Below are 21,771 nucleotides of genomic sequence, written 5' to 3'. Positions count from 1 at the left end.
ACACACTCTATCAGATTACATGTTGGCGCATTAAAGTGTGTATTACATAATTCACTGTGACACTGGGACTAGCAGCAGATATTAGCCAGCAGAGGTTAGGTGGGAAGATAGCAGACTATTATTTTAAATAGGAACAGATTTGCAGAGCCACTGCTGTTGACAGGGCAACATTTGTAAGTAGTAATACAAGTACGAGTACGTGTCTGATTCTTTAGTCTGAGCTAATTTAGTCTGACCTCACTAATGCTCTAACAGCTGCCATCAAATCCTCACAGCTAAGTTCCAGCATTTATAAAGATACTGAAACATTATCATTAGTGCTGTCAGCACTGATTTTGGTTTGATTTCGGGAACTGCTTCAAATTCTCATTCAAATGTTCTGTTATAAATGACTCACTCTCTTTTTTATGTAAAAGATAAAAGAAGCCAATGTGTCATTTGCTTCTCTCCATTTATCTCTTTTACTCATGCATTGTCTCTTTCATTTTCTCTCTCTCTTCTCTATCATTATCTGCTTTTCACTCTTGCTGTCACTGTTTGTCTGTTTCTGTCTTTCCAACCCTTCATTTCATTCTTTTTGACTTCTCTCTCTCTCTTTCTCTCTCTCTCTCTCTCTTCCTCTCTCTCTCTCTCTCTCACTCACTCACTCTCTCTCTCTCTCTCTCTCTCTCTCACTCTCTCACTCTCTCTCTGTGTCTCTCTCTTCCTCTCTCTCTCTCTCTCTCCTTTTCTCTCTCTCTCCTTCTCTCTCTCTCTCCCTCTCTCTCTCTCTCACTCTCTCACTCTCTCTCTCTGTCTCTCTCTTCCTCTCTCGTGCTCTCTCTTTCTCTCTCTCTCTCTCTCTCTCTTCCTCTCTCTCTCTCTCTCTCTCTCTCTCTCTCTCTCTCTCTTCCTCTCTCTCTCTCTCTCTCTCTCTCTCTCTCTCTCACTCACTCACTTACACTCTCTCGCTCTCTCTCACTCTCTCACTCTCTCTCTTTCTCTCTCTCTCTCTTTCTCTCTCTCTCTCTGCAGAAACAGTGCGAGTGAGATCACAGTGGTGGTGTGGCGTACTGGACCCTCAGTAAAGTCCAGTTTTGAGGGTTTGATTCACCACCCGTCCTACAAGCCGTCCAACTATGAAACACCCATCTCTCCGCCCAAGAACCGACGAGGGGAGAAGACCCCCCCAGTGCCCCCTCTGCCCGCTCACCACCGGTCCAGCCGCAGGGTCCTGGTCAATGGCTCAGAGGGCATCAGGCCCGGGGGGACAGGGGTGCCGTGGGGCGAGAGACGAGAGGAGAGTGAGGCCAACGTCAGGACACACTCACACACACACACCCTCAGAGGGACGCGGGTCAAAGCCTCTAATGGGGACAACTACATCATACTGTCCCCCATCAACCCCGGCAGCCAGGTAAATATAAGACTTCATATTGAGTCTAGAAGCTCTCAAAAACTGATATTGAAATAGACTACCATTCAGTTTATACACACTTCTCTAAGAATTCATGTTTACTTTAGAAGCCCATTTGAAAATACACTACTATTTAGTTGGGAATGACTTTCGTCTCATATGGACATAGACACCCATTCAGTTTGCAATCACATATCTAAGGATTTGTCTACTCTAAAAGCTCATCTGATAATAGACTACCATTCACGTTGGACTCTTTACTGCAATGTTTGATTTATAATCACTTCTCCAAAGCTTTAAGTTTACTTAAATTTACTTTAAATTGATGTAGAAGTAGACCACCATTCAGTTTATAACAGCTTTTCAAAGGCTTTATATTTACTGTAAGATTGACATAGAAATAGACCACCATTCACGTCGTAACCATTTCTCAGAGACTTCATAATCGCTCTTAAAGCTGATCTGTAAATAGACCATTATTCAGTTTGCAAATGACAGGGAAGTGCAACTCTCTTGTGATAGCTACACATTATGAAGCGCATGATGGGAGTTAATCTACAGCTGAGATTAATGTGGATTCTGTGGCAGGATCTGAATAATGACCTCAGGGCCATATCCTGCTGCAAACCCAATGAATCAGGAGTCTGTTGGGGTCAGTGGTTTGTGATGCTGCCCAGACTGGTATCTGCTTGTCCACTTTGCTTTATATTGTGCCTAAGATGATTCTAGAGTTTATGGAAAAACCCAGAGGTGATTTAATAACTCAGCTTGAGGTCGACCTAGACGCTGACTCAACAAGAACACTTCTGCGTGTTTATTTAGAGCTCACAATCTGGATTTCATTGTTCTAAGCTGTCACTCATGTTTCAACATGAAATCTTCATGTCACTCAAAGCCCCCTTGGGCCAAGGACACACTTCAAAATGTCTTTCTTCCCTGTCACATCTTCACTCCTTCACTCCTCTTATCATTTATCTTTGTCATCTCTAATATCTACCCCTGATTGATTTGACTTTGTTTACATGTGAGCTACAGAGCAGGTCTGTGTGTGTGTGTGTGTTTGTGTGTGTGTGTTTTATTTGTTTGTTGTTTCGGTCTGAGTGTGGGAGTACAAGAGCGCATAGCCTCAGCCACAGTAACAGTAAGAACAAGAGTCTATTAGCTCGCATAGTAGATCTAGGTCATTAGTGTTCTCCTCCAAGTGTGTTGATGTCCTTTTTGAAAAGAGGCACTAGTTGGCTTCACACATCTCAGATTAAACATCTGCTTTCCCCACACCATCCCAGGTTTGTGGAATTGTGCTGGGGGTCCTTAATAAGGGACAGACCTGACAAAGATATGTAAAATTAGAATTAGAATCACTTTATTGGCCACGGTGCTTGCACACAGAGGAATTTGTTCTCTGCATTTAACCCAATCCGTGCAGTGAAACACACATTTTACACATACACTAGTGAACACTAGGGGGCAGTGAGCATGCATGCCCCGAGCGTAGAGCAGCCCTAGCTTAGACACTGGGGGAGCAGCCAGGGGTTAGGTGCCTTGCTCAAGGGCATTTCAGTCATGACCTACCGGCTCTACCAATCAAACCATCAGCCTTCTGGGTACAAGCCCAGTTCCTAACCACCAGGCCAGGAACTAAGACTGGATTTATTTTGAAGCTGTTTTGAACTGATTCCTTTGGTACATGAAACATGCATGTGTGTTAGTGTGTAGAGCAATCCCTACAGAGAAGTCAGAAAGGGTCCAGTGCATCACACACACCTCGGTTGTTGGCCTTTAAAATATCTTATCTGCTTGATCTCACTGCTGCCAACAGGAGATGCTAGTTGCCTGGGTTTATTACCTTACCTTTCCGTCCTCTCCTTCACTTTCTCACTCCCCCAGGAACACATAACTGCATCTGCTTGTCCGAGCAGAGAAGAGCGAACGGTAGCCCCTGGTACCGTTTTGCTGTGACATTCACTAATGGAACACCAAGGGGATTGAGTCACGTACTGAGGCAACTAGCGGGTTTTAGGAGCTCCTTGGAGTCACTGCTCACATATTTTTTGGGGGTTTAGAATTATTCAGTGTCATAGTTAGTGTCATATTCAGTGCCATAGTTAGTATGGTGACATCATGTTGTTTTATCTCATCATTATATCATTCACCTATATCTATGCCTTTAATCAATGAATTCACTACTGGATGCAAACACAAATTCTGCCCTATTCCAAGCTGCTGGAACTACGTTTTGGGAGAAGAAACCTTCACTCTGTTGCTTAAATGTCATGCTGTATATAGCCTTCTGCATAGTCAAGTCTTACCAGGTTGTAAACAATGCTCCTCTCTGTTGGTAATTTGATTTTGGCACCCTGTGTCTCATGATATTGAATAACATCATCTGTGAAATCCTCAGCTACGGGAATGTGCTGTTTTGTACTAGAAAATTACAATAGTGGCACAAGCTTCTGGATTAAGAGCAGATGGGGCCCTTTAAGGCTGTCCTGATGTCTGGGCCCTGTGTTCCAAGCCAGGGACATAGTGTGATCTTCTCCCTTGGAGACAGGACTTGAGATGAAGATCAGAGCAGGATGGACGGAGGCAGTGATGTGTGCCACAAGACTCTTCTCACTCGGTTCGGCCCTGATTACCTGTCAGCACGTTCCTACAAGGATTCTTTATGACAGGCATCAGCGCCATCTTAACAAACTACCTCCGCCCATCTTCTGGAAGCTTGTGCCACAGTGACAAATACAACCCCACACAAGGGCTCTGCAACTTGAAACAAGTGGCAGGTTTAAGTAGATATTAGGGAGACATTAAACTCATAAAAATACTAGATTTATTTAGTTCCTGTTACTCTGCAGGAACTTGAGGCACCACCATTAACTCTCTGGAGGTGGTATATAAACCAAATTTTCTCTGTTGGTAGAGCATTGCTCTATGATGCCAAGCAAACCAGTTTCATATAAAATCACAAATATGTGATTTGTGTATTCAGTTTCTGCTCAAAAGCAAGTTTGCCATGTTCCTTCAGGTTGGGCTTTCATCTTGTCAATGGGCTTTTGGGATTCAGTGTTCCACAGAGTCTGGGGACCTGTGGTAATAGAAGTACGCCAGTAGTCCCCTTGTAATCAATGTATACGTTCTATAAGCCTTCACCATTAATACTTGTTGACCTATTATCTCTAATCTGACAGATTCTGAGACCAGTATATGGAGACAACCATGGCACACTGGGTAAGTTATATACTTCAAGATATGTCATTTGATATGCTGTTTTTTTTAATGGGAGAAACATAAAATTTTCATGTCTTGCATGGTCAGTGTGTATGCTGTGATGCATGGATTTTGCCTCATATTATTTTACACAGTATGTGACATATACCATATATTCCCTGACGAGCTCCTGATAGTGTGGGTTCATCTGGTTACTCTCTTGCATGGAAATGCAATTGGAAACAATAAAACTGAGCTTAATGAAGCTGATACAATTATTTCACCCACTGAAATGAGCTTTGGAATGAGGCACATCAAATCCTGTCAGAACTGAGGATTACACAGTAATGAAGGGAGGTTAGGAAGTTAAATACACATAATATTTAAAGCACAAGGAGCTGAAGTTTCTTGTGGTTTTTCAGCAGGAAGGATGTTCCCACGGCAGGCCAGTGTTCCTCAGCCTCAGTCGTCAAGCAGTCAGGCAGCACCAAGTTTGTCCAGCAGAACCAGCTTCCTGCGCCGCTCTGCCAACAGCAAAACCAAAACTGGGACACAGCAGCAGACCTCCAACTTTGCCAACTACCAGAACTGTACCATTGTGAGGTCTCACATCCCAACACATGCCAACTACGGCACTTACGTCAAAGTGGCCCCCAAGATACTCATCTTCCCCATATTTGTTCAGGTATAAGCACTGGATTATATTGGTTATAGCACTTATAGTTCAGTATTAAAGAAATGCGCCACATGTGGAATAGCTTGTAACAGTTGGTGTAGCATAGTGGATAACACTACTGACTTCAACACAGCAGGCTAAGAATCCTTGGCCAAAACTCAGCCCTACACCTATTAAAGTCTTAGGACAAGACACCTAACACTACCCCCCTAAGAATCTTTGGTAAAGATTTCTAACACCACACTACGCCATCAAATCTTTGAGAAAGACACTGAACACAACACTACACCAATAAGAATTCAAGGTCAAGACTCCTAACACTACATTCGAAAACATCTATGGTCGGAATCCCAAACACAGCAGCACATTAATAAAGACACCTAACACTACACACCTCAGAATCCTTGATCACACCACACCCACAAATGTCCTGGGGAAAGACATCTAACACACAACTGCACTATAAGAGCCTTCGAGCAAAACTCACAAAGCTACACCAACAGGAGTCCTTGGGCATGACACATAACAATACAACAATAAGAACATTCAGACAAGATTTCAAACCCTACATTTATCTACCCATGTAACATGATTGTAAATGTAATTTGCTCTTGCTAAAGTGTCTGCCAAATGCTGTAGATAAGCGATTAACTGTCTGTCTCAGTGTATCAGATCTTGTGGTAAAGTTTTAGCAGGAGTCTTTTGTTTTTAGGAAATTCATGTGTGTTTTATCAGCTAGAATTTCTTTTTTTTGTTATTCTGCATCTCTTTCCTGTCTGACTAAGAGTTTGCACAATAACTGATTAGATGCTTATGAATTTAGAGCAATAGTTGGCTAAGTTGTTTGGCTTTACTTCCTTTGTTCAAAAATTGGATTGTCACTTGCCTCAAACTCCATCTCCAACAGACTCCATTAGGTGGTTTCTGACACTGATGTACTGTTGTTTATATATATGTATATAACAAATGCATGAAACCCTATTTGTTTTACTGATGTGTAAAGTGGAAAAAAGAAGAGCTAAGTCTGTCTGAGATTACCTCACATCTGGAAGTGGTTTGGCAACAAGTGTGTGATATTTTAGATAAGCATTTTTCTTGATGCTGAATGTTGAGGTGTAAGCCTACATTCAAACTAGTGGCTAAAAGAGACACACGACTCCCCGTGTTCATCTCTGGTGGCCGTGTTCAGGGACAAACATGATTTTGCTTGTGCTTGTGTAGCCTACTGTGCCCAGTGCTTCATTTTTCTGTGGATTTTATCTATACATGTGCGAAGACTCTTCATACAGAGCAAGAAATTTGAAAAAGGTGTGTCACCAGGTCGATGCTTAGTAGAATAAATGAATTAATTAATTTATTATATTGGTTATATTGTTTGCTCTTGTCTGACACTCTGAAAAAGTGTCAAGTTTGGTGATCTGTATACACTGCGTAATGTGTAAAAGCTGGCACCTTTCACTGGGTTTTATTTGGTCTCTGGCTGGATTCCAATTAATTCAGATTCAATTCAGAATAAATTACATGCAGATTATCTCCTTTCATTCCGCTCGGCCCTATTATGCACACAAGGAAAATGTCTAAAGGTCTTGGCAAAGACAATTTAAGATAATTTAACCCCAGATGAAGCAGCAGACGACTTATTAGCAAGCGGCAACGTGGTAGTTTGATGTTTGAAGTCTTTCCTGAGCTCAGACGAGAAAAAGTTTCAAAATGTCTTGTGTGCTAATCTGGTAGCGTATCTGTTACAAACCACAACAAGTAGAGGGTCTTGACAAAAGCACCCCCCCTTCGAGCCTACGCTTCCTGCACTAGCGTTCCCATGCCTCTATGGTGCGTTAGTCCACCTCCAGATAAAGGATGTGGCTTCTTCACACTTTTTTTGTTGTGTTGCATATTGAGCATTAGTGCATACTGCTTTTAGCTTGGTGTGGTCAGAAAGGAACACCTTCTCCAGACAGTCTACCGGCCCACCAGTGTGTGTGTGTGTGTGTGTGCTGAGCGCTAAGCGAAGAGTGTCACTGCAAAGTTTTTGACTTGAGATTATCTACCTACAGCTCTGCGTCTGCAGTTTGTTTGTTTTTTTATCTCTGCTCTAAGATGGAACTAAAACCTGTGAGTTTATCTCCATGATTATGACACAAGTTTTGCTTCACATGTGATGTGAGTCAGAGAGTCAGAGAGTGAGTGAGTGAGAGATATGGAGAGAGAGGCCAGTCTATTCATTAACTTTGCTTGTTCTTGGCTGTGTTTCTTTAGCCGCTGGACTTGTGTAGCCCTACCAGAACTCTGGTGATCTCAGAGGAGATGATTCTTCATGAGAGCAAGCATCTCTCCATCAAGGTAAGACTCACCGACGACTGACGAGTTTAACCCTTTGTTACCAAGGCTTATTACTCTTACTGTTATAACCCGCTCTAAAAATATGTTATTTATCGATAAGAGTGAGGGACTGAGGGGGCAGAGGCATGTCAGCTTCCATGTCCAGACCCTTAGATGTAAAGGGTAAAGAAGAGAGGTAAAGTAACATGAATGCCCCCCTCCACCCCCCCCCCCCCCACTTATTTGTTCTGCTTTGCTAGTGTGTTGTAATTTGCTGGAGCTCGGTGGACTGGCTTTTTCTGCCTCTAAATGAGGAATGAGGAACCCACCTGGCAGCAGAGACATGTCTGTTTGATGGTACCTCATTATTTTGTGCAGCACTGTTTCATTCAGAGAGAGAGAGAGAGAGACAGAGAGAGAGACAGAGACAGTGGGTGTGGGATTTAACATGGGTGTTCTTGTCTCTCTCCCTCTCTCTCTAAATGAGCTCAAGGTGGCCTGCTGCTCAAACACAAGGTGTGTGTGTGTGTGTGTGTGTGTGTGTATATCTATTTGATGGGACGATGCTATCTAATAGGACTGTGTCACATTTTGTTGTACTGTGAGGCCATTTTGGTGGTCCTCACAACGTCTACTAAACTGGAATATGAGGAACTAAAAGACTGAATTGATGTACATTTTATAACATGAAAACGTGGTGTGTTTGTGTGCACTGGTGGACTCCATGGGGGGGGAGGTGGGTGTGTTGCAAATGTGCCCTCTAGAGTGGCAAAAATGAGGCAAAGTGCCCTAATGGCTGCCCTTCCTATGGCAAATACATAACTTAGGTGCTTAGGTTTCTTGTAATAAATTATAATGATATGCCTCTAGAGTAAGAAAATTCCATAATGTGTCTTAAGAACTGCCCTTATATCATTACATCGTAGGTTATGGCTCGATAGTTGGGCCCCATGTTGTGCACTATGGTGCCTTTTTAATTTTTTCACCCCTGCCCTTCAAACAATCTGAGTCCGCCACTGTTTGTGTGTGTGTGTGTGTGTGTGTGTGTGTGTGTGTGTGTGTGTTTCACAGTTTGAGGCTAGGAGTGAGGAATATAGCTATCTATTATTTCTGTTCTACTCAGCTCTCAATGGTTGTGAGCTTTTCCAACCTGAAGTCAACACTATGTTTAACACGAGACCAAATGCAAAATGCAATGCGGGCCATGTTTAATATTTATTATTTGAAATCGAGGGGGACCAGAACTGCACTCTGCATTTGTAGTGCATTTATACATTTCTTCAAAGGTTCCAGTAGAGTTACAAACCAAAGAACTCATAGAAATAATTTAAGAGTGTGTTTACACCTGCAGTTCGTTTGCTCTGGTCTGAATCTGGTCTGAACCACAAACCACATGAGAATGTCTTCACCGCAGATTGGTCAGACCAGACTGAGGCAGGAGGAAGAACACAGGAAATAGATCCTGGGTTCTGGACTAGTGCAGGTTTCTGTTTCTCCAGTTAGCGGCTAAGTTTTAACCAGGTACTTGTTCAGCTGCTCTGCTGCAGTTCTCAAAGCACCCTTGGCTATGGGAGTCGTTTAGCACTGACCTGCTGCGTGCACCTCATATCGAGGCCGGATCATGTTCTCACCAGAAACATTCTGAACCAGTTTGTATAGAGGAATCAACTCCAGATCTAGACCTTTTTATATGGGAATGATGTTGACAACAGAATGATGACCCAACTTTTCAGTGGTCAATGACAGTAACAACTTATTTATTTATTTAATTAATTTCATGCTTGTTGGAGTACAAGTATAACTGTAAACATTTTGTATAGATTATATCAGGAGTCATAATCCTTGACAGAACCCCTCCATGTTAACTCCCCATACATCATCCCTTTATCTCCATGCGCTTCCTGAGCTGCATTGTCTCCTCTATTTCCCACATTTCTGCATTTAACAATCAGTAGGAAGTTGTAGATACATTAATGTCATATTTCAGAGAGCGGTTAGTGGAAAGGAAGTGGAGGATCATGTGAAAACATAATTTCTTTTGCCCTGCTCAGTAAAACCCTCTCAGATCAGACTCATACGGCTCACGCTAATGTGAGTGATTCTGCATTATTCTCATCAGACCTTCTTTAAAAGTGACACCCAACCAAAGATTTATCCCAAACTTCTTCTCTTCTCCTTTGTGTGGTGTTTGTCTCTCAGGCGTCTCATTTATTAATAAGGATTCATAAAATCTGCGTTTGTAGCGGTAAAACTTTTTAATCTTCTGGGATGATTTGGCTCCGGTTTCAGTTCGAAAGCCCTGCAGCAGCTGCACATTCTTGGTGAAACTGAATTTCACTAAAAAGCCAAAAAAGCTTAGTTTTTATGTTTTTAATACCAGCGTATCCTCCATAGATTTATTTTATTTATTAAGTACAGAATATTTATTGTGTGTATGAGAGAGAAAGAGAGAGAGAAAGAGGGTGAGAGATAGAGGGAGAGAGGAAGTGGGAAAAGCTGGTTACCTGCTGTGATAACAGTGTAAAGGAAATGAGATGACAAAGGTTACAGAGGAAATTAGAGAGAAAGAGAGAGAAAGAGAGGGAGAGAGAGGACTCTTAAGGACTAGGGCAGACAGGCATTTGACCTCTGACATGTCCCTACATCAGCCACATCCACCTACATTCCACTGCTGCCAGCGAAAACAATAAAGGCACACGTTTACCTGCGTCAACCCTAGATTCTTTCGGTCCACCCTGGGTTAATAAGTGAATGGGCGTGGCTACACTGCTGTAGACTGACTAGGTGGATATAAGTATATTGCTGGGGTTTTTTTTGGCACACCACTGACATTTAAATAACATTGATAATGGGGTTACATTGGCACCCATCGAGGGAGGGTAGCAATGGGAGAAATGGGAGGAAGGCATAGTTCTGAGCCACTTTGACAAGTGTCAAAACCTCAGATCCTAACTCTCCTTCATTTCTCCTGCTACCAACATCAACTTCAAGAACTGACTGTTCAGTGTGACATTCCCTCCCCCTCGAAAGAGGCAACTGTAACCAGATCATCACATGTATTCTCCTCACTTGTCTGGGCTTTTAATCTTGTAGCTAATCAGTGAAAAAAGGGCTGTCTCTGGCTTTCCGCATGGACTGAATTCACTGGGGAGTGGATTGTATGTTTTAAACACTTTGTTGAATAAAAACGCCAGACATTTCCATGATCTGAGCTCTTTACTCATCAGTGTGATTGCGTAAGCTACTGAGACTCAATATATTAAAAAAGGGCAGCATTGGCTAAAGCAAAATTAGAAAAATTAGCCTCAGGCCTTCTTCGGGGCTTTTAAAAATGCTGAAGATGGTCTGAGCCTAAGTTCTGCTTACTTTGCATTAAAGAGTTGAGCGTGTTTTAACTGTACACTTTAGCCAATCTAATTTGGAAACTCCCTGTCCACTGCCAGCAGCATCACTACTGCAGCTCTGTTTAGTGCAGATACACACTCTCTCTCTCCCTCTCTCTCTCTCTCTCTCTCTCTCTCTCTCTCTCTCTCTCTCTTTCTCTCTTTCTCTCTCTCTCATTTTATCTCTCTTTCTTTTACACACACACACACACACACACACACACACACACACACTCACACACAAACCACAAAAGCCCTCTGGTCTGTTTCTGCTGAAAACCACAACACTGCAGCATGCACAGGACGTTGTGCATATAGTGAAACCAGTGATGCATTGTGAAAGATAGCGATGGTGATGAGCTGTCAATCAAATCCCCAGCTAATAACACAAGTCTGTGTTAGCAGTCACACTGAGGGCTCTTAAGAACACACCAATGACCTGTACCGCTAACCAAGGCAATAGACGTTCTGCATATTTCTCACCAGTGTAACATCCACTGTCAAATATCAAGCATAACTTCAAACAGATCTGGAAAATGTGTTAAATTTACACATAAACAAGGTCCAGATCTGTTGGAGACCACCTTAGAACATGACTGGAACGACTGGAATGTAATCTGATTATAATGGGTGCATCTCAACCTGGATTTAACGTGGCCAGGTCAAATCTGAATGTATCATTGTAAGGAGGGAAGTGGCTCCATGGCCATGGTAACAGTATCAGTCTGGAGTCTAATCACACAGTCATATACAATCAATACTAAACAATATGATTAGAGCCTGGTCTCAGGTGTGTGCTGAAAATGAGATGTGCTTAAACAATACTAAACACAATGATGTGTAGGATAGAAATAGGTCTCTAATAGGTAACACTGATAAATGAAATGAAAATGGAAGCTTGTGATATAACAACTACAGTAATGAGAATGTGGAATATTGTGTGTGTGTGTGTGTGTGTGTGTGTTTGTGCTTGTTTAACACAGGATGTGAAGGCTCCACCCAGACTACCTTGGTGTTGCTTTAGGGGGCTGTTATACACAGTTTAATTGTAAGGAGTTGGCTGAACTTTAACTCTGTGCGTGTGGGGGAGTGTGATATGTGAAAGTGTGGGGGTGTATTTATGTAATACGTATACAGTGAATTATTCAGTGCATCAGTCTTTATTTCATCCCTTAATGACCCCTTGTACTCTGCTCATGAATATTTACCTGGATGTTTAAAATGTGTCAGTGTTCATTTGCACTTCATCCAGTTTGTTTCAACAGGGAGTTTCACAGTGGATGGTGGTTTGTAGTGTGGCACAATCGGAGTGATTTTAGAAAAGAAAAAAAAAAAGAATGGAAATGAATGAAATGGCTGCATTGCATTTAGCCAATCAGCTGAGAGCAGACCAAAACTAGTCTGGTTGTTATTGGAGTGCAGTGGATTTCCTTGTGAAAAACAGAAACAATACTTAAATTGTGCTGTACTTATGTTTCTTTGGAACCACTAATTTGTACTAAATCACTACTAATATGTAATTTAGATTATAATAAGATACTCTTAATTTATACTGAGAATACTAGACCTATGTAATTTTTGCCACTCCTCAGACTAATAAAAATATTAATATGCTTACTCTAGTGTAAGTTATATGTCTAATTTATAAGTATTGTCATTTGTAATACTCTATATCCTCATATTTTACGCTACTGCTTCAGTTTTATTGGTGACTTTTTTTGTTATTTTATATTTTATTAATAATACAAGCACATTTTTTGTGTGTTTTTAGACCTAGGACAGGCAGCTCAAAGAAATGTACTTCAGTGGTATTAGAAGAGTGTTTAAATTGACATATGACTAGTGTAATTGGGTGACTTTAAGTGTAACACTATATAATGTAAATGACATATAAATTAATAATTCATTCATTATCTGTAACCGCTTACCCAGTTCAGGGTCGCGGTGGGTTCCAGAGCTTACCTGGAATCATTGGACGCAAGGTGGGAATACACCCTGGAGGGGGTGCCAGTCCTTCACAGGGCGACACACACACTCACACATTCACACCTACAGACACTTTTGAGTCACCAATCCACCTACCAACGTGTGTTTTTGGACTCTGGGAGGAAACCGGAGCACCCGGAGGAAACCCATGAAGACACAGGGAGAACACACCACACTCCTCACAGACAGTCACCCGGAGGGAGAGCACACCACAGTCCTCACAGACAGTCACCCAGAGGAAACCCACGCAGACACAGGGAGAACACACCCCACTCCTCACAGACAGTCACCCGGAGGAAACCCACACAGGCACAGGGAGAACACACCACACTCCTCAAAGACAGTCACCCGGAGGAAACCCACGCAGACACAGGGAGAACACACCACACTCCTCAAAGACAGTCACCCGGAGGAAACCCACGCAGACACAGGGAGAACACACCACACTCCTCAAAGACAGTCACCTGGAGCAAACCCACACAGGCACAGGGAGAACACACCACTCTCCTCAAAGACAGTCACCCAGAGGGGGACTCAAATCCACAACCTCCAGGTCCCTGGAGCTGTGTGACTCCGACACTACCTGCTGCGCCACCGTTTACCCGAATACATTCATTAATTTCCACACGGCGAGCAGAACCCTGTAACACAGTGAAATACAGTGAGAGACAGTGCATGTGGATGCATACTGTAACACATTCAGGTTTTGGCTGCTGCTTCTATTAATGTTGTGGGTCAGTGCCAGTTTTCTGCTCGTCTCTGCTGAGTATTAAAGGGCGCGGTGGAAATTTTGGCTTCTATCATGAGTGGCTTTGCCAAAAAACAAAACTGTTCAGGAAGGAAGGTGTGTGTGTGTGTGTGTGTGTATGTGTGTGCATCATTTGGGAAAGCCTGATTGTGTGTGTGTGTGTGCATATACATATATGTGTGTGTATCATTTGGGAAAGCCTTATTGTGTGTGTCCTTTGGGAAAGCCTGAGTGGGTGCTGTGTATCTGTGTGTGTGTGTGTGGGTTTGTGTCTGTTTTCAGTCTTGCCCCGGTCTCTGTAAACTCACGCCAGGCCCCCCGTCCTCTTAGACTCTCTGACTGTTCCTCATGTCACATCAGGGTTATGCAGTGTCCATACTACAGTGTTTAGATTTTACAGATGTTGAGTTTGTGCTTTACATCTGCATTTTACCATGAATGAAGACTCTCTCTGGCTGATGAGCAGTCTGCGAAGTTTACACATTGCGTTTAGTTCCTACACGGCTCACTTGGAACCACAAGAGAACAGGTACTAAAGAAGAACTTGGTTCCAGGTTCCAAAGCTGAGTAGAGCCGAGCAGAGTCGAGTAGGTACCATACATTGGAAAAACACCACAAGAGATGCTCTGCCTACTTAAGTTAATGAGCCGCACAGTAGAGAGATAGTTCCACACTCTTCTCTCATCAAAGCTGTAAACACAGACGCCTGCTTTGTCATTAGTAAGCTTTAATAATCTGTGAATCATTGTGAGCGTATAGAGCCACCTAGCACTGTGAACGTCTGTTTCTGAAGGTTTCAATTATTCACTCCCTGTTCCCTTAGACTCACAGCTTTAACTGTTACAATAACATGCCATAGCGCATCGGCCCACACCTTCGGAGGGTCTTCAATGTCCATTTTTCAATTAAACTCCACTTTCCAGGATCAAACCTAAGATTCAGACACACGTGTCAGTCTTCACAGAACTAATTGGGCTGGATGTGCCCTCCAACCTCACTCTAATTCGTCCGCTTTGCTGATTAGGAATAAATTGCTGTATTGTGCGTAAAAGTCAGGGTTGAATCCAGCGAAGCTCATTAATAAGTAACAGCTCTGATTTGATCAGTCATGCGAAAACACGACATGCAAATTTCATATTTTGTTTCTTCGCCCTGATGAAATATTAAACAGGTGTGTGTGCATGTGTGCATGTGAGTGTGTGTGTGTGTGTGTGTGTGTGTGTGTGTATTTTGAACTCATTCAAGAAAAGCCCAAGCTGAAATTAATGTAGGCTTTTGTGTTCCATTGGATTTACGTGGTATTTACTGACAGAATAAACTCTAAACAGCAGTTAAACTTCAGTGTAGTTTTTGACATAGTCCATGACATTGTGTGATTTATAATTTGTGTTTATAATTTCTGATGTTTGATTTGTTGGAAGGGGCGGCACGGTGGCGCAGCAGGTAGCGTCACAGTCTCACAGCTCCAGGGGCCTGGAGGTTGTGGGTTTGATTCCTGCTCCGGGTGACTGTCTGTGAGGAGTTGGTGTGTTCTCCCTGTGTCTGCGAGGGTTTCCTCTGGGTGACTGTCTGTGAGGAGTGTCGTGTGTTCTCCCTGTGTCTGCGTGGGTTTCCTCCGGGTGACTGTCTGTGAGGAGTGTGGTATCAGTGACATAAGTATCTGACCTTAATAAGACTCTCTCTCTCTCTCTCTCTGAACAGGTAACTATATTCATCTACACTGATCTGATGCTGGTGACGAGGGAGGATGAGCCGGGTCGCTGCAATGTGCTGCAGAACCCTCTCTTTCTTAAACAGCTGAGGCTACAGGACGGTGGGTACATATACAAACATACACACACAAACACTGCCACCTACACACAATATCACACATAGGCCCTCTCTCTCTCTCCCTCTATCTCTCTCTCTCTCTCCCTCCCTCTCTCTCTCTTTCTCTCTCTCTCTCTCTCTTTCTCTCAAACACCTTCTCTAGCTGAGCTTGTGATCCCACAATGTTAGCGTGTAAACAGATTTCTGTCTCACAGTGTGAGTGAAAACTGGTATACACACACACACACACACACATACATACACTTAAATTCTTTATGTTATGTTGTTCTTAGAGAATAGTATGTATGTAGTATGTAATAGTATCAGTCACCATCTCAAAGCCATCAGCAAACTGAAATACTACATATTCAGCAAAGCACAATTCAAACTGAAATAAAAACAGTCCTGCTTTCAGTGAAAGATTTCACAAGTCTTAAAACCAAATTTGAGCAACAGTGTTCTGCACAGTGTGTGTGTGTGTGTGTGTGTGTGTGTGTGTGTGTGTGTGTGAGAGAGAGAGAGAGAGAGAGAGAGAGAGAGAGAGAGAGAGAATATTCTTAGGACTTTTATTTTGCCGTCTGCTGCTGTCCAACATTTTTCCCACATTAAGCTAATGACTGCTTTTCCAAATTTTTCTTCATGTTATGAAACAGCTAATATATTGACACCCAGTGGCCTGGATGATTCTGTAGAATCTATGCTAAACATGTCTGCCCTCATGTCAGGGGCCCACTTAGAAGATCAAAAACGGGTTCATTCTGGGGGTACAAAGCCATTTGTTTGAGATGTACTTTATTGTGGACTCGGACCCACAAACAAATGTGAAAATACTGTGATATTTGGTGGTATCAAATAACTACTGATTACTCCTTTAAATGGATTTAAATCTCAATAAATCACTCAAGATTGAAACTCTCTTACATTCAGAGAGACCCTGCAGCTGCAGCAGGTGAACAATATGTTAATAATTAGAGACTGACAAGTGTAAATCTACTTTAGTTTTTAGTAAACACTGAGCAAAGGATTAAAAAAAAACCCTACAGATATAAGAATGATTAAAATGGTACGTCTACAATAAAAGAACACATTAGGTCCAGCTATGGTTCAGTTGATGTTTTAAAGAATGTTACATACTTGTTGGTTTGGGATATGAATGTCTAATGGGATGACACATTTTTTAGGGGAATTTCTTGTAACCAGTCCTGGCAGTTATTGAATATCTGCTGCCCTAATGTCCTAAATCTTATTTCACCACTAAATCATTGTGATCTCTGTGCAGAAGGTTACTGAAAGTGGAAACACGTCATGTTAGAAAACAATAAAGCAGCCGTTAGTGAAAGTGAATAAGTGGATATTTACACGGACAAGGGCCCGGCCCCAGTGCTGTGTCTACACTGTTCCCTGTTGAATAAACAGCCGTCTGGGACTAGGACACTACTCTGAGAGTCTCTTAGCCGTGAGTGTTACTAAGCCCTAAGCCTAGCTACTGAGCTACATTTGTCTCGCTGCAGAAGAGGAAGCACTGGAAGCCACCCCTGAAAAACAACAGACTGTGGTTAGCGACTCGGTGCTTAAACTATATTCAGATACGTTCAGATGGTTCAGAGAAGTGTGTAAACATTCTAGTTGTGTTCTCGCTGTCATCCTGCTGGGTTTAAAATACCTGCTATGTCCACCCTGCAGACATTAAAATAACATGCTCACTTGTATCCCATCCTGAGTGCTACAGTGGTATGAGCATTGACTTTATCATCAAGGGGTCGCATGTCCTATCCAAAGCCGGGAGGTTACTGCCCTCTTCACACAAGCACAGGGCTGGTCAGTGCAGGCATCTGTTGGCTGTTATGACAGATCTGGGCAGTGTGAATTCCCCCACCAGTATCTTCAGCTGTTCAGTTGGTTGAAAAAGTAGAAGTGGTTGGCTTCATGTGTTTCAGAGTCCTCCCTGGACACAAGCTGGTGGGTGAATTTGGCCACTACTAAATATTAAGAATATTCATTCATTCATTCATTCATTCATTCATATTCAGACTGGTGCGCCAGTCCTTCACAGGGCAATACACACACCTATGGACAATTTGTGTCGACAATCCACCTACCAACGTGTGTTTCTGGACTGTGGGAGGAAACCGGAGCACCCGGAGGACACAGGGAGAACACACCACATTCCTCACAAACAGTCGCCCGGAGGAAACCCACGCAGACAAAGAGAGAATACACCCTACTCCTCACAGACAGTGACCCGGAGGAAACCCACGAGGACACAGAGATAACACACCACACTCCTCACAGGCAGTCACCCGGAGGAAACCCACACAGACACAGGGGGAACACACCACACTCCTCACAGAAAGTCACCCGGAGGAAACCCACACAGACACAGGGGGAACACACCACACTCCTCACAGACAGTCACCCGGAGGAAACCCATGTGGACACAGGGAGAACACACCACATTCCTCACAGACAGTCACCCGGAGGAAACCCACGAGGACACAGGGAGAACACACCACACTCCTCACAAACAGTCACCCGGAGGAAACCCACGCAGACACAGAGAGAACACACCACACTCCTCACAGTCACTTGAACCCACTACCTGCTGCACCACCATGCCGCCCAGATTAAGAATAATATTAATCACAAAATGTGTGGGTGTGGGTTGGTGAACCAATATGTGTAATTCAAAACAAATCCAAAATAACAACATGGCTGCCCACATATGGGGAACCCACTCTATGGACCCTAAGCTGGTTCAGTCAGAGACTAGAAAACAACTTGATTCATCTCATGATTGTCGTACATCATGAGACAACACAAATGTAATATTATACACATTTAAAAAAAAAATAAAAGAAAACTTTTAGAATATTTAATACATATTGTTTGCTAATAGGTTATGTGAAAAATTTGCAATTTACACACAATACTTGTCAGAAAAATGCGGTCAGAGAGATTCCTCAGTGGAGAAGGTCTTATCTTCACAGATAAGGAAACATTGTCTGAGTGCCTTGACTGTGACACTGACATTGTTCGTAACCTGTTGGTCATCAGCAGAGTCACCCACACACTGTCCATTGTCTTTCCCACGGCTGTGTCCATCACGGGGTCACTCCAGCAGCAGGAAGTTGTTGCCGCGGCGACGCCACTGATGGTCAAAGTGTTTGGGGCTCTTTCCTGATCACAGGACCACAACAATGAAGGACGAGGCCCAGCATAATGTCCCAGACACTCCCTTTTAAACCAAATTTTCCAGCAGTCCTCATGTCTCTCCCATCTCATTCTTCTGAGTGGAAACCCACCTAAGTGCCTCCGCTTTGGGCATAATACACCACATACACGCACACACACACAGACACCCTGTATCACTCAACAGGAAAACACCATCTGTGATCAAGGGAGACGAGAGACCTTCCAACCCACCAACACACCCAGAGAGCGGAGCCCATGGTGCTGTCTTGGAGACTCAGAGATGCCTGTGGCATCACTAGTTTTGATGATGAGGCCAAACCTGTTTTAACTGTAAAAAAAAACAAACAAACAAACAAAAAACAATACATCATGGTTGTGATGTGTCACTACTTTGAATATATTTAAATCAGACATTTTGAGCAGCTAAGGTTTGTTTATAGTTATGTATCAGTCTTGAGTCTAGTTTATATACGTATTTTAAACACTGTAATTCATACAAAATTAAACCTTTTATTGAACAAAACAATAGTATTGGAATACATTGGAATTATTACATGGCATGCATTATTTATGCTTCAACTTGCCTTGCTGCCCCCCTCATGTGCACTAAGGGGCAGCATTCAATCCTGAGTGTTTATAAACAAGCAAAAGAGAAAGTATTTTCCCGTGTGCCATAAATAAAGAAGGATATAGTGCTTTATACTTTAAAGCAAATTAAAGAGCAAAAATACAGTATCTTACCTGATGTCTTTAACTGAGGTCACTGACACTCACAGAGCTACACGCTGTTTTTGTGCTAGTTTAGTTTCAGTTTGCATTTGAGTCTCGTTACCATGGCTACCAGAAAATCAATCAGCATTTACTTCATGCACAGTTTTGCAGATCCAACAATAGCTCTGAAAGGGTGCATGTGCATGTGCATGTCAAAACCAGTCTACACCAGACTTTACAGAAAAGCCTTATTAAAATAATAAAAAATGCCTGGCAGTGGCTTGAGGGGAAAGTATTAAAATATTATTGAATATAAAAGACAGGCTTTACGAAAACACACTATGCACGCTCCAGATGTGAGTAGTTCCCTGTTAAAACGTTCAACAATAAGACACCATTGTACTTAAAATATTACCTTAGTAGAAGTGTGACATCACAGATATAAAGAAACACACTTTATAATTGTGTGGGTTGTCAAAGAAACGTCTTGATTTTAAAGAAGATGACACAACAGCCAATCAAAAGGGCTCAGGTGCAGGAGGCCTCTACATTGTGCGCAAACACACACACACACACACACACACACACACACACTTGCACGCATGCACGCACACTTGAGTCTTGGTCCAGGAGGTGAGAGAGACGTCAGAGATGGAGGTTGTAAATAGCAGCGTGTGTCAGGGTCCCTCAGGCACACAATGAGTCACCACAGCACGCTTACACACACACAACCACACACACACACACAGCAGCACAACTGCAGCAATGACCAACATTTCCCATTCACCTCAGTGCATTGGCTGTATATTGTGTGTGTGTGTGTGTGTGTGTGTGTGTGTGTGTGTGTGTTTGTTTATATTACATGGTGGGGTCCGCAACCTGTTAGCACACTCACGGTGTGGGGACCAAAAACATGGTGGGGACCGGTTTGCTGGTCCCCACAATGTTTTCAGCCAAAATGGGTCAGCTGACTCAGGAGGCCATGCTGATATGGGTGGTGCAGTTTTTTTTTTTGGCCCCCATGCTTCACACAAACCTGACAGCCGTGTGTCTCATCTGTGTGTGACTCTGCTCACCACGCCCCCGGTGGCACTCGGTGGTATTGCATGAACACACAGATCGTGGGGGTCCGTACACACTTCACTACTGCGTCTACGCAACACTGATAGTGACTCATATTAAATGAACTAGGGTCCTTTAAACACTGCATTAATGGCTCCTTCTCCAAGGTAAACACAAATAAAACACCGTACACAACTAGTTAGTCTTTTAAACATAGAAAATAATCTTAACAAGAAATGTACATGGACATACATTTAGTTACAAAATATTAATCCTGGTGTAGTATATTGTAAGTTAGTGAGGAGGTGAATTAAATTATTTAAATTAAAACTTTTAGTTCAAACATCAGCGTTATAAAGTCTTTAATGGTGACACGTTCAAGAGTAAAATACATATACGTGTAAATATAGTCCACTCTTTATGTATTAAAATAGCTCAGCCGAACATTTGGTTGAAGATAATGGCTCTGTGTAATGGAAGCGAATATAAAATGGCGGTTTGTAGTTTTCACCGTTCTACATTGAATGAAGGAAAAGCAACTCGGAACTACAAAGGAACTACACTTCCCATAATCCCTCTGTTCCACGAAGAGTCTGCGGGGTCGTGCACAGGACGAGCTGAAAGGTAATAAACAACGGCTTAAATATATGGCTTTACTTGGTAATGTAACGCTTATTTTAGTCGTATTTATGTGTGTATATAGAGAGAATGGGAGTTATTAAGCTGTTTTAAAGGGCTATATTTCCGTGTGAGAGTAGTGCAGAGAGAAAGAGGCCCGTGAAATGTGACGTTAAAAGCTTTCGTGCTTTAGCTAACGCTATACTGGATACAGAGAGAATATTCGGCTGGTTTTGTAAAATTAAGTTTTTAAAGGACTCGGTTTCCATGAATGCGTGTTGGAGACGGAGAGAAAGTTAGAGAGTTTTATTAAAACTGTATTTTCAGTGCATTCACTTGAGAGAGAAAGACAGACGGGAAAGTTAAATTAAAGTGCCAATATGTGGGTTTTTGTAATTACTTAAAATCACATAAAATTGCTTAAATATATGACTTTACTCGGTAATGTGACGCTTATTTTAGTCTTATTTGTGTGTATATAGAGAGAATGGGAGTTATTAATCTGTTTTAAATGTTTTAAAGGGCTATATTTCCGTGTGTGAGTAGTGCAGAGAGAAAGAGGCTCTTAAATGTGACGTTAACAATAGCTTTAACTAACTAACTAAATATACTGGATATAGAGAAAATATTCGGCTGGTTTTGTAAAATTAAGTTTTTAAAGGACTCT

At 42.4% G+C, this 21,771-nt stretch overlaps 1 protein-coding gene across 1 annotated transcript in view; it reads left to right on the top strand.

Annotated features, from left to right (window-relative positions):
- The first annotated feature begins 1,306 nt into the window (after positions 1-1,306).
- The window catches only part of rgs3a (regulator of G protein signaling 3a), a 143,320-nt gene continuing 122,855 nt past the window's right edge, over positions 1,307-21,771 (top strand). Inside the window, exons 1-5 of the mRNA XM_066651534.1 lie at positions 1,307-1,396; positions 4,582-4,621; positions 5,023-5,285; positions 7,533-7,616; positions 15,414-15,525. Coding sequence (XP_066507631.1) covers positions 5,031-5,285; positions 7,533-7,616; positions 15,414-15,525 — 451 coding nt within the window. The 5' untranslated portion in view covers positions 1,307-1,396; positions 4,582-4,621; positions 5,023-5,030. The remainder of the gene's footprint in view (positions 1,397-4,581; positions 4,622-5,022; positions 5,286-7,532; positions 7,617-15,413; positions 15,526-21,771) is intronic.

Source organism: Hoplias malabaricus, chromosome 2 (genome assembly GCF_029633855.1).
Source record: "Hoplias malabaricus isolate fHopMal1 chromosome 2, fHopMal1.hap1, whole genome shotgun sequence".
NCBI classification, from domain to species: domain Eukaryota; kingdom Metazoa; phylum Chordata; class Actinopteri; order Characiformes; family Erythrinidae; genus Hoplias; species Hoplias malabaricus.
The sequence above is the reverse complement of the archived record's forward strand: the minus strand, read 5'-3'. Positions and strand labels throughout refer to the sequence as shown.